The 12,613-nt window shown below is 44.3% G+C and overlaps 1 protein-coding gene across 4 annotated transcripts in view; it reads left to right on the top strand.

Moving 5' to 3' along the window:
- The window catches only part of LOC120247637 (myomegalin-like), a 221,631-nt gene that overhangs the window by 76,076 nt on the left and 132,942 nt on the right, over positions 1 to 12,613 (top strand). For all 4 annotated transcript variants that reach the window (XM_039255660.1, XM_039255659.1, XM_039255654.1 and 1 more), the window contains exon 4: positions 2,636 to 2,746. In XM_039255660.1, coding sequence (XP_039111591.1) covers positions 2,636 to 2,746 — 111 coding nt within the window. The remainder of the gene's footprint in view (positions 1 to 2,635; positions 2,747 to 12,613) is intronic.

Consider the following 12,613-nt stretch of genomic DNA (forward strand, 5'->3'; position numbering starts at 1 on the left):
CACACACACACACATACGCACACACGCACAGAATCTCATGCAGGCTTCAGGCTCCAAGCTGTCAGCAAAGAGCCCAACGTGGGGCTCGAGCTCACAGACCATTGAGATCTTGACCTGAGCCGAAGTCGAACGCTTAACTGACTGAGATACTCAGGTGCTCCTTATAACTTATATTAAATGATCTTATGTGATAAAAGAATCTAAGTACTCATTGGAATCATGATTAAACACTCATCTAGAACCCGGCAGCCTGTTTCCCCTTGTGCAAAATGGTAGTAGGTAGATAATAACTAGATTATAAGGAGGTTATTCCTCTAGGAGCTTAGACCAGAAAAGGGCCTTAAAAATCAGCTACTTTCCAACCACTTCATTTTATAAATGAGGACACTCAGGCCTCTGGGGAAGTGAATTTCCAAGGTCATACAGCTATTTAGCAACAGAGCTCAGACCAGAAAAGGATCTTCTGAGTTTTTATTTAGATTTTCCTCTTCCTCACGGTCTCTAAGCCTGAATGACACTCCTTTATTCTAAGAGCACAGATTTAATGAAAACAGCTAAATGAATTGAAACGTGTACCTTTTTTAAGAAATGAGGAATATTTTGTCTTAAGCTACAGTCAGTGGTAAGAAATGTGTTGCCTACTTATAATCCAAATTTATTTGAGTGAATGCTCAGTTCTAATTATGCCCTCCCAAGTGAGGACACTTTATTCACTCAGACTTTTTCAGTCTTTGAAAGGACAGTACAAGTGCAGCTCTTAGAGAAGCATCTCTCATCATTCCAGTGAGAATTAATCACTCTTTCTTCTGGTTTCCCAGAGATGCAGTGTGTCTCAAACTTCAGGACAAAAAGTATCCATGGGTCATGAAATCAATTCCATGGGTTCCCCCCCCCCCCAGGAAGAATAATAGAATAGAAAACGCAAGAGTACATCACACATGACGATGGTAACATTACTTTGCAAAACTTTTAGTTCAGTTATGTGTGTGCATACGTGTGTGTATACTGGGTGGATTGTAAAATGTGAAAAGTTTGAATAACACAGGATTGGAAGATTCTAGGGTAAAACACACCCCTGTATTTATATAGCCACCCAGCTCTTTGAGAGTTAGAGCTAGCTTCATCTTTGTATCAGTCATACTACCCAGTGGATCCTCAGATGTTGATTCAAATTATTATGAAGAATTAGGAAAGAATTAGGAGAATGAAGAGCAGGTAGGTTAGGGAAGAAATGAGTACTTGATTTAAGTATCAAGGTTTTAGTTTCCTTTAGACGTTAATATTAATTTCTTTTTCAACCTGGTATTACTGGCACAAGAACCTATGTTTCATATCTGTGCTGTGAGATGGTCTCCCGGTCACCTTCAGTGTCCCGTGTGGATGTGATATAAATAATACTTCCTGGTAATGTTGCAGCTGTCATTCAAGCATCTTGAATTGCTTTACGAGCAGGATCTGGTGATGAGTGCCTGGCTTCACTTGGCAGGTGCCTGAGTTAAGAACCAGTGACTGGCTGAAATCTCTGGGCTCCAGACTGACGCCTACCCCCCTCCCCACCCCCACCCCTAGTCCCAACCCTTTCTTTCCATTATCCCTTGGAAGAAGGAGCCCTTGACCCCATCTCTTTGCGAGGCAGTCTAACCGGTCAACAGTCTGCAAAGATTCCACGGAACTGGGAGATTTACTCTTTCCTTGGGGGTGGGAAGCACATGGTGTAGTAAAGTCTATTTATTTAACTGCCTCAGGGCTTGAGAAGTCCAGGGAGAAAAACTGGGAAGGAACTGATTAGAGGTGAATTCTGGATCATCAGAGGAAGTTGGAGAACCCTCCAGTTAATAGCCCTTTAAGATTTGCACCTGACGGAAAGGGGATGTTTGCCATGTGGTCCCCATTTTATGTACACGTGCTCTTCTGATAGGAACCTATTGCTTGCTTCTGGCCACACAGCTTTGTTTTGTTTTGTTTTGCTTGTTTGTTTGTTTTAGTAAACTCTACTGCCAACCAACGTGGAGCTTGAACTCCCACCCTGAGATCAAGGGTCACACACTCTACCAGCCAAGCCAGCCATGCTCCCTCCTTTGGGTTTTATTGTGCAAATAAACCCACCAGAAACTTCAGTGCCTGCTTTCACACACACACAGACCTTCACGTCCTTCTGTTTTGTGCAAGCCCACCAGCACCTTGAAGTAGTCCCACTCCCCGTTTCCTGGAAGCTCCTGGGGGTCCGCTTTCTCTCTTCTCTGAGAAGCTGTAAACTGCCTGCCTAACTGCTTGCTGTTGGGCCTGGGAGGCTCGGGGAGGGTGACAGCCCAGTCCCAGCGCGGAGTCGGGTTACACCACTTGTGTCTGAGTTCACGCAGCATGTTCCTCTGTCAGGGATTCCGCAAATATCTCCCAGAGGTAAAAAAGGAAAGTGCGCTGTGCTCGGCCACCCAGAGCAGGGAGCCCCGTCCCTGGTCCCGAAAGAGAGAGACTACGCCATCCACCCACCGGAGTCATGTCGCCATAGCCTTGCGGCGTCCCAGCGGCTCGCCTCAGGCCCAGCCGCACCATGTTCCTAGGGTGACAGGCGATCGGGTAGGCTGCTCCCCATGGGCTGCCCACCATGTCTAATGGATATCGCACTCTGTCCCAGCACCTCAATGACCTGAAGAAGGAGAACTTCAGCCTCAAGCTGCGCATCTACTTCCTGGAGGAGCGCATGCAACAGAAGTATGAGGACAGCCGGGAGGACGTCTACAAACGGGTGAGTGCAGGGGTGAGCGCAGGGGGCGGCTGCCCACCTACTGCTGCCCGGGCTCTTTCTGCTAATTAGGGAGGGAGGCGGGTCCCACGCCCCAGGCTGGTCACCTGAACCTGACCGGCTGCGCTCGCTCAGGTGACCTTGGACAAGCCCGTTTCACCTCATTTGTGCCCGTTTTGTACTTTCCTTCTGTAAAGAGAGAGAGCTGGACGGAATCAGAGGCTCTCAAACGCCTGTGAGGTGTTCGGCACACTCACCCTTGGGAGCTGGCTTAAAATGAACCCTGCCTCACCCCGGGGTTCTGGTTTACTAATGCAAGGCAAGAGGAGCTTAGGAACTTGCATACTTTTTTTTTTTTTAATGTTTTTATTTATTTCTAGGGGAGAGAGAGAGAGAGAGAGAGAGCGTGAGCAGGGGAGGGTCAGAGAGAGAGGGAGTCACAGACTCCGAAACAAGCTCCAGGCTCCGAGCCGGCAGTCAGCACAGAGCCCGACGCGGGGCTCGAACCCACGAACCGCGAGATCATGACCTAAGCGAAAGTCGGACGCTTAACTGACTAAGCCACCCAGGCGCCCCGGAACTTGCATACTTTTAAAAGTTTATTTGTTCTTTTTTTTTTTTTTTATAATCTCTACCCCCAACATGGGGCTCCGACTTGGGACACCAAGAGTCACATGGTCTTAGGACTGAGCCATCCAGGACCCCCTGGAAATTAGCATTTTTAAAAGGCCCAGGGGTGACTGCAGCAGGTAGTTTCCAGGCCCTAAGTTCAGCTAGAGAAGGGCCCCTTCTAGCTCTGTCCCAGGAGGGGGAAGGGCAGAGAGTGAGCTGATAGAGCAAAGGGCAGGGGCTAAGCACAGTTCTGTTCCCTGAGAATTTAATGCCTGTGTTTGAAGATGATTATGCACATAAACTTGAAAGACCAAATCTTAAGCATCATCAGGCATAAGACTAGTCCACCTAAAGATGAAGAAAAGGGTGCTGACAGCCTAGCAGCTGGCCTGAGGGTGGGAGGGGGTGCGCTTTCCTGTCTTGGTCAATGGGTGAGTGATTTGGGTGGGAAAGAGGGGGGTGCCTCAGTGGGGGCTGACATGAGGCAGCACCATGGTAAGAGGATGGTAGGCTTTGGGATGAAGCTTCCTAACTGGTTACTACGGTATTGGTTTCCTCAGCCCTCTTCGTGTCTGGCCAGTCTCTGCAGTGGCCTGGGTGACCCGGAGACCATTGCCTCTGACTTTTTCAGAACTTCTAGATCTCCAGCTGTTTACACCAAAAGACTGCACAAACATTATCATTGTCTGTGCGCACCTGCCGGGTCCTGTTGGGAAGAAGGTTGGGAAGCTTTTGCAGGCTGCCAGATGATATGTTGGATCAGAGGAGTAACTGGTATCTTTGAAACCCAATTATTTGGTAAATTCAGTTACTGTGCACAGCTACATTCTAAGGGATTTTGCCCTGTTTTCTCTTGGTCCTGGATTTCCATGTTTTAAGCTGAATTTTCCTGAAATTGGCCCAGACTCACCTTTCATCTCCTATGTGGCTGCTGAGGGCACTTGCCTCCATGAAGTGGCCAGGGGTCAGGGTCAAGGAGGATATTGCCAAGTGAGGGTTGGTAATGCGGAGAGATAGAGGGGTGTAGAGAGATGGAGAGGCAGGGAGAATGTCTTTGCCTCAGGATAGAAATAGTGAATGAATTTGTCATTGTGCAGAGGGAGAGGCATTTTTCCATTAACTGTCTCCAAAGCAAGGCCGAAGGAAGGAGCAGTTTCTTAGATCATTTGAGGGAAAGGGCTTTTTTTTAGCTTGAATCAACCGACTGCTTGAGTCATTTGGTCTCACCCTCTGCTCTGCACTGGCTAAGGAGACAGTCTTCGGGGAACACTTGGGTGGGGCATGGGATGGCACCATGACTCCCCTGGAGAAGATTCTAGAGGGGCAGGGTGGGGAAGATATTGTCACATGCAGAGGTGATGACCCTTTTTGCAATTAGGCCCTGTCTTTTCCTAGTCTTACGTACAGAGTAGTCAGGTACTTACTAACATCATAGGATTTAAGAGATCTCAGGCTACCGTGTCGCCTCCCTTCCTTTCTTACCAAATCTTTGTTTGATCCATCTGTCATATTACTCCTCCCATTTGGCTATGATTGCTTGGGAAGCACTAAAGGTTTAAGTTAAAATGCTCCTCTTATTTGGAAAGCAAAACACATAAAGCCATCATCAATCATTAATATCATAGTTGAAATTAGTTTATCCCATATGTAGTGAATGATAGAAGCCACTTTGGGCAATTCCATTAAAAAAATTTTTTTTAACATTTATTTTTGAGTGAGAGATGGAGACAGAGTGTGAGCGGGCAAGGGACAAAGAGAGAAGGAGACACAGAATCTGAAACAGTCTCCAGGCTCTTAGCTGTCGGCACAGAGCCCGATGTGGGGCTAAAACCCGTGAACCTCGAGACCAGGACCTAAGCCAATTCAGACACTTAAGCGACAGAGCCACTCAGGTGCCCCTGGACAGCTCCATTTTGATGGAAGGACAAGGGATCAGAAAACCACTCCAGCTGGAACCCTGGACAATCAGGGGACCTGAGCAAGTTCCTTAACCTTTCTGAGTCTGTCCTAGCCTCTGTAGAATTGGCATTAAGAATACTGCACAGGGACACCTGGGTGGCTCAGTTGGTTAAGTGTCTGACTTCGGCTCAGGTCATGATCTCACCACTCATGGGTTCTAGCCTTGTGTCAGGCTCTGTGCTGACAGCTCAGAGCCTTGAGCCTGCTTTGAATTCTGTGCCTCTTGCTCTCTGCCCCTCCCCCACTCACACTCTATCTCTCTCACAAAAAATGAATAAATATTAAAAAATTAAAAAAAAAAAGAATATTGCACAGTACCATAGGCCCTGAAAATTATTTGTAAAGAGTAAGAATAAGCAGCAGCCCTAAAGATGAAATAAGACTTCTGTCACTGCACTTTGTAAACTTTGTAGCTTTATAGGTATGTGAGGAGGCAGTAGATTACCCATAGTAATGCCAGTAGTAGTAGTTATGAGATTTTAAAATGAGAAAGAGATTTGGCTCTTTTAATCTCACCTTCTGCTATATCCATGAATATGCCTTACGTTCATCCTTATCAGTCACACTGTGAGTCAATAAGGTTAGGGCAATGACGTAGCTGTGACAGTGACATCCGGGGTGACATGTGGTGCATCACATGGTAAATCAGGCAGTTCAGGTATGAATTTAGAGCCCTGTTCTCTGACCAAATTTAGCTTGATTTTTCTTTAGCGTTGGAAAGACACTTCTTTAAATATAGTAAAAACATGAAATCACACCCAACTGAGTCAGAATCCACAATAACTTGGGTGCTGTATGCAGGACTCTTTTAAATAAAACCAATATTGTGAGACATATGTAGTGTCAGTCTCTTATGGAAAAGTAATTATTTTATCATTTTACATATTTTTGTCACAGCAGATTTTCACTAAGGAGTGAAAAATTAGAGACAGTCAAACATTTCACCATGATGGCTTCAGGCAAGAGAAATAATGGGAAACTTTAAAAAGGGCTGGAGAGAGGGTTCGATCTTTCTCTTCCCAAGTAGCAAGTCCTTAGGTAGTTGATTGAGGGAGGGACTAAAATCGATATAATCCTTAATTGTAAAAGCAGCAACATGAATGTTTACTCACATGGGAAGTTTTAAGAGTTAGGGGTGCGTGGGTGGCCCAGTCAGTTAAGCGTCTGACTTTGGCTCAGGTCGTGATCTCATGGTCCATGAGTTTGAGCCCCGCGTCGGGCTCCAGCTCAGAGCCTGGAGCCTGCTTCAGATTCTGTGTCTCCCTCTCTCTCTGCCCCTCCCCTGCTCGCTCTTTCACCCTCTCTCTCAAAAATATTAAGAAAAAATTTTTAAAAAGGTGTAAGAGTTAGAGAATTATGTAAATACCTAGAAGAATCCACTTCAAAGCAAGTAAATTAAAAAAGAAGTTAAGAAAAAAAAAAAAAGTTAAGAGTTTCTGTCTTTTGAGCTATTCAGAGAATCCAGAAATAATCTTAAAACTCCTACTACCTATGGATTAACAAAATAGTGTTACATTATACATAAAAATTGGTTCTGTGGGGCTGGAAGCTTTTCCATTGAATGTTTAACTGTCCTCCAAATGTCCATTTTTGTAAGCAATAAAAAAAAGGAAAACCACAGGATGAGACTCCTTACCCTCAGCACAAAGAAACTGGGGCACATGCCTCTGTGATTAGGTACCACTTCCCCCTGTCGGTAGCAAATATAAATTGTAGGTTCAGTCTTTGTGGGAAGACCATTTTAAACACATAGAGCATATGAGAAGCCACTGCAGGACATTCAGCTCCTGTTTCTGGACCAAAGTTAGTGAGAAAACGCTGTCAATGAACCACAGCTGAGTATGGCCCACTCCTAGGAGACTGGGATGGCCCACTCCTAGGGACACTGGGTGGCCCGCTCCTAGGAGACTGGGATGGCCCACTCCTAGGGACACTGGGTGGCCCGCTCCTAGGGAGACTGAGATAGCCCACTCCTAGGGAGACTGGGAGGCCTGCTCCTAGGGAGACTGAGATAGCCCACTCCTAGGGAGACTGGGATGGCCCGCTGCTAGGGAGACTGGGTGGCCCACTCCTAGGGAGACTGGGTGGCCCTCTCCTAGGGAGACTGAGATAGCCTGCTGCTAGGGAGACTGGGAGGCCCGCTCCTAGGGAGACTGAGATAGCCCGCTCCTAGGGAGACTGAGATAGCCTGCTCCTAGGGAGACTGGGATGGCCCACTCCTAGGGAGACCAGGTGGCCCGCTCCTAGAGAGACTGGGATGGCCTGCTCCTAGGGACACTGGGTGGCCCACTCCTAGGGAGACTGGCTCTGGACTGCAGCTGCTCTGGTAAATAATTTCTGGGTGGCAACTTGGCTGACTTCCTCGTTGTTGATTATCCAATCCTGCATCGTCTCCTGATAGCCGAGTGTGCAGCCACTTGCTTGAATCAACTGACTGAAATATGCCCGGCCCTGGAATGTATGAAATGCACTGCTGTGTGGTAAACACCCAGGCCCCAAACAGCACACAAAACCACCTTCTCCTGTGTCTTGTACCATGATGACTACTTACTTGTTAAACTTGTGTGGATTTATTATTACCCAGAGTTGCTTTAAAAATGATTTAAGGTTCCATTTTAAGAATGGAATTTAAAATCAGACAGGGCCAGATCCAATAACAAAGCCAGCAGGAAAAAGGGAATGTCATTGTCCTGGACCAGGTAGAGTCCATGTTTAGATAGGACATAATTGATACCAGAAGGTTAAGGTGGTCTTGGCCTTTAGATAGGAGTGGGAAGAGTTGTGTTTCATGGTGTGTTGGCCCTTCAACTGCCTGACTTCTTTGAGCTGTGGTCTCTCATCTTTGAGATTGGATGATATTTTTCCAGAGCAAACTTTGAAGTATATACATAGCACGCTTTTGTAGTAGATCTTAAAACCCATGATAAACAGCCTCCTGATTTCACGTGTCTCCTAAATTGTCATCATTTCTACTATTCGGTGATCATGGGCATAGTAGTTAAGAGTTACGTCATAACAGACCTGAGATAGAATCTTGATTTACTACTTGCTACTTGCATTAATTTGGGAAAATAACTATGATTTCTCTGAGCTGAATGAAGTGGGTGTTGTAACAGCACCTATCTTATAGAATCTGAGGGAGGCTTAAATGAGCCAATTAGTTGAAAACAGCACAATGCCTGTCAGGCAGTAAGCCCTCAAGAAGTATTTGCCATTATTGTGACAAATTGAGAGATGACAAAATTATCCAGATAAGTCCAATTATTGGATAAGTCCAATCATTTTTTTAATTTCTTTTTTTACTCTTTTCCTAATGTTTATTTATTTTGAGAGACAGAGAATGAGCGGGGGAGGAGCAGAGAGAGAGGGAGACACAGAATCCGAAACAGGCTCCAGGCTCTGAGCTAGCTGTCAGCACAGAGCCCAACGTGGGGCTCGAACCCACAAACTGTGAGATCATGACCTGAGCCAAAGTCGGACGCTTAACTGACTGAGCCACCCAGGCGCCCCTAATTTAGGAACTTTGACTTGAACCAATGGAAGACTATTACAGAAGAACTACTATCTTTGGGGGTATCAAAATGTAGGGCACAACTTTTGGACCCAATCGGAAAACCTGAATTCTGAATTTATCCATTCCTAGCTACGTATCCTTGGCCTTGTCCATAACTTCTCTGAGCCTTTGTTTCCTAAAAGGGAGGCATAAATCCATGCCCTGCCATTCTCCCCATATGCAGACATGTTTTAATGTGTGAGATGTTAAACAAGCATGAAGGATTATTACTATCCTGCATACCTGGAGACACATACTCGAGCATGGGTGCTCTCTCAGGCTATTGCCCAGAGTGATTGCTGCCGTTGCTGTTGAAGTGAATGGTTTTCTTCTTATATTTAACAGAGTTGACAGTTTTTATAGTTGGGCACCTTGTTTAGTTAGCTGCTGAGTTTTTTATCCCCCCCCCCCCCATGTTTTATTTACATGAACTTTAAGAAATGTACAGAGTAGGGAAGGGAGAAATCTAAGTAAAGAGAAGAGAAGTAAGGGGAACTTTGGCCACAAACTACTTTTAAATAGTTCTCTGGAAGCCTGGTGTGAGCATAGCCCATGTGGGCCTATGTCTGTGCACACTGGGTGTGTGACTCCTCATTCTCAGCTTTCTGAGGGCTGTGAAGGCGTGTCTGTCCATTTCCTCTTCTTTGTGGGAGTAGAAGTAAGAAGAATGTAGGGAGACTCAATTCATTAAATAGTTGTAACAAGTATTTGTGTTCTTGGTTTAAAAAATGTAGCATCTTCACAGCTATTAGGGCAACTAACAGGCAAAAAAACACCCAGAAAAATGGAAAGTAAGATATGTTGGCCAGAATGTGGAAAAACTGGAAACGTTGTGCATGCTCAAGAAACTGCTGTGGAAAATGGCATGATGCTTCCTAAAAAAGTTAAACATAGAATTATGCTATGACCCAGCAGTTCCACTTCTAAGTATATACCTGAAAGAAGTGAAAGCAGGGACTCAAACAGATATTTGGACACCCATGTTTGTAGCAGCATCATTCACAGTAGCCAACCCTTCCCCAGCCTGAATGTCCATTGACAGATGAATGGATGGACAAAATGTGGTACCCATGTGCAATGGGATATTGTTCAACCCTAAAAAGGAAGGAAAATTTGACACATGCTACAACATGGGTGAACTTTGAGGACATTATGCTAAGTGAAATAAACCAATCACAAAAGAACAACTATTATATTATATGAGGTACGTAGGGTAGTCACATTCATAGAGGCAAAGAGTAGAATGGTGGTGGCCAGAGGCTGGGGATGGGTGCAGAAGGGGAGATATTGTTTAATGGGTACAGTCAGTTGGGAAAAAGTTCTTGAAATGGATAACTATACAACAATATGCATGTATTTAATGCCACTGAACTATATGCTTAAAAATGGTTAAAATAGTATATTTTATATTATGTATATTTTACTACAATAAAAAAACCTTTTCCATAGCTGTTATAGTTAGTTTAAAACGTTGTGGAAGCCTTGAACCAAACAACTTAAATGTTGTGGAAACCTTGAACCAAAACAACTTGTGTGTTTTTCCTTAACACAACTTTTCTCATTTTAAGAGCTTTTCATTAGAAGTCATAATACTTGCCTTTTGGGAAGAAGAAAATTTTTTTCTTTGAATATTTAATGCCTTTTCTTCCAATCTCCAGGAAATAAATCTAAAACTAAATTCTGGAGCCTAATTTAATTCTATTCCATTTATAATAATCTCCTTAATGATATCTGCAAAATTTATATTTCTGTATAGATTTGTTATAAAGCTATTTTCTCTTCCTTTTAGTTAGGTACATCTCAGTTCATGCACTGATAGAAACAGCATGATATAGTTCAAAGAATAGTCATTCTAAATTCCTGTCTCAAATGTTTCCCTTGTCTGCATTAACATGTTGGCCATCATTCATTTACTCATGTTTGCACACATGCATTCACTCATTCCAGCATCTACTATCTACTATATACCAGCTACTGTGCCAGATGCTGGTAGAGAAAGACAGCAAGTAAGTTAACAGTGGTATAATAAAGGCTTCTGTAGAGGCGTATAAGATTGCTCTGAAGTCCTAAGAAGAATGACCAAATCCGCAGGAAAGGCTTTGCAAGTGTGTTAAGTTCGAACTGAGTCTTAAAAGGACACCACAAGAATGGGGAAAGCATTTTAGAAGAAACAGCATATACGAGAGCACAAAATCATGAAAAGGCATTGTGTGCTTGGCATACGTCAAGTCATCCCATAGGGCCAGAACATGGTGTCAAGGGCTTGTAGCTGCAGTAGGATGAGATTGGAAAGGTAAGCAAGGGATATATCAGAGAGAGCTTTGGATTTATCCATTTGTTTATTAATCAACATTAATTGGGTACCTGTTATATTCTGAGCGCTATGCTGGCTGTTGACGTTTCAAAGATGAGTAAAGATAGAGTGTGATAAAAAACAGTGAAAGAGATGTATACGAAATATAGGCAAACTCAAATGAGGCATCACTAACTCAAATGAACAGAATAGATGGAAGGAAAAATCTACAAAGGATTCTTTGAGGAGATGACCCCTGAGCTTTGTCTTCAAAGGAAAGTAATGATTAGTTAGTCAGTGGATGGTCAGGTGGAAAGAAAAGGCTATTGGCAGAAGCAGATGCCAAAGGCAAGAAACCACATGGTGTGCGGAGAATTGTAAGTGGTTTTGTGTTGCTAAGTTGAAGTGCCAGACACAGAGTGAGGCTGAAGAGCACTGGGGCATAATTCTTTGTGCCATTTTAAAGTGTAGACTTTATCCTGAGGAAGATAAGGAGCCATTGATGGGCTTTAAGTAGTAGGGAACAAGCTAGATCCTTCCGGTGGGTGGGGAGGATGGACTGAGGGAAGACAAGGCAGGAAGTCAGGAGGACAGTCCAAATGAGAGAGATGATGAGGACCGTGGCAATAGGAAGAGAGGGGAGGGAACTGACCTGTGAAATATCTATAGGACTTGGGAATTGATGAGATGGGAAGAATAAGGGAAAGAAATCAAGAAGACTGCCAGGTTCCTGGCTAAGACAAGTCACTTTCTGGGCCTCTGGCTACTTGTGTCTAAAATGTGTGGGCTGGCCTGGGATGGTCACTAACAGCCCTCCCCGCTTTGAAGTTCTGTGGTTCGGAGCAGCCCCTTTGGATGCTCCGACCTGGTGAAGGTAGTTGCTTCCTCTGTCCCAGTCTCTCGGCTCCTTGATGCCTTCTCGGTAAAGGAAGTACCAGCAGAGCTGAGATGGCTTTAAAACTGCCAGCCAATGTCAGGAAAATCCAGCGCTGTTACCAGGTAGCTGGAGTTATAATTAGCCCAGTTGCTAGGGGAAAACTGAGATTCTGTAAGCATGGACTGCCAGAAACAGCTTTCCCCTACTTGATGAATTAGCTTGTTTGCATGAACAAAGTGGATATGGATGGAGTGTTTTTAGTGTGTTTTTGGAGAAAGCAAAAAAATAAATAGGTTTGCACTGGAGCTAATCAACATCTTGTCTGTGGTAGGAGGAGTGGGCACAATTCTGCTTTGAAATCTATTTCGATAGCTGGAAAGAGACTTGTTTTCATATGAATGGAGATAAAAAAGAACACAGATCACAGTGTAGAGCTAGAGAAGATCTTGGAGATCATTCCTGGAACTCCTTTACTTTCTTTTGCATAATTATTATTTTATTTGTTAGAGAATTAAAAAATCCATTTACACTTTATAAAAATTAAATCATTTTAGGGGCGCCTGGGTGGCTTAGTCG

Source organism: Hyaena hyaena, unplaced genomic scaffold (genome assembly GCF_003009895.1).
Source record: "Hyaena hyaena isolate Hyena2069 unplaced genomic scaffold, ASM300989v1 scaffold_539, whole genome shotgun sequence".
Lineage (NCBI taxonomy): Eukaryota > Metazoa > Chordata > Mammalia > Carnivora > Hyaenidae > Hyaena > Hyaena hyaena.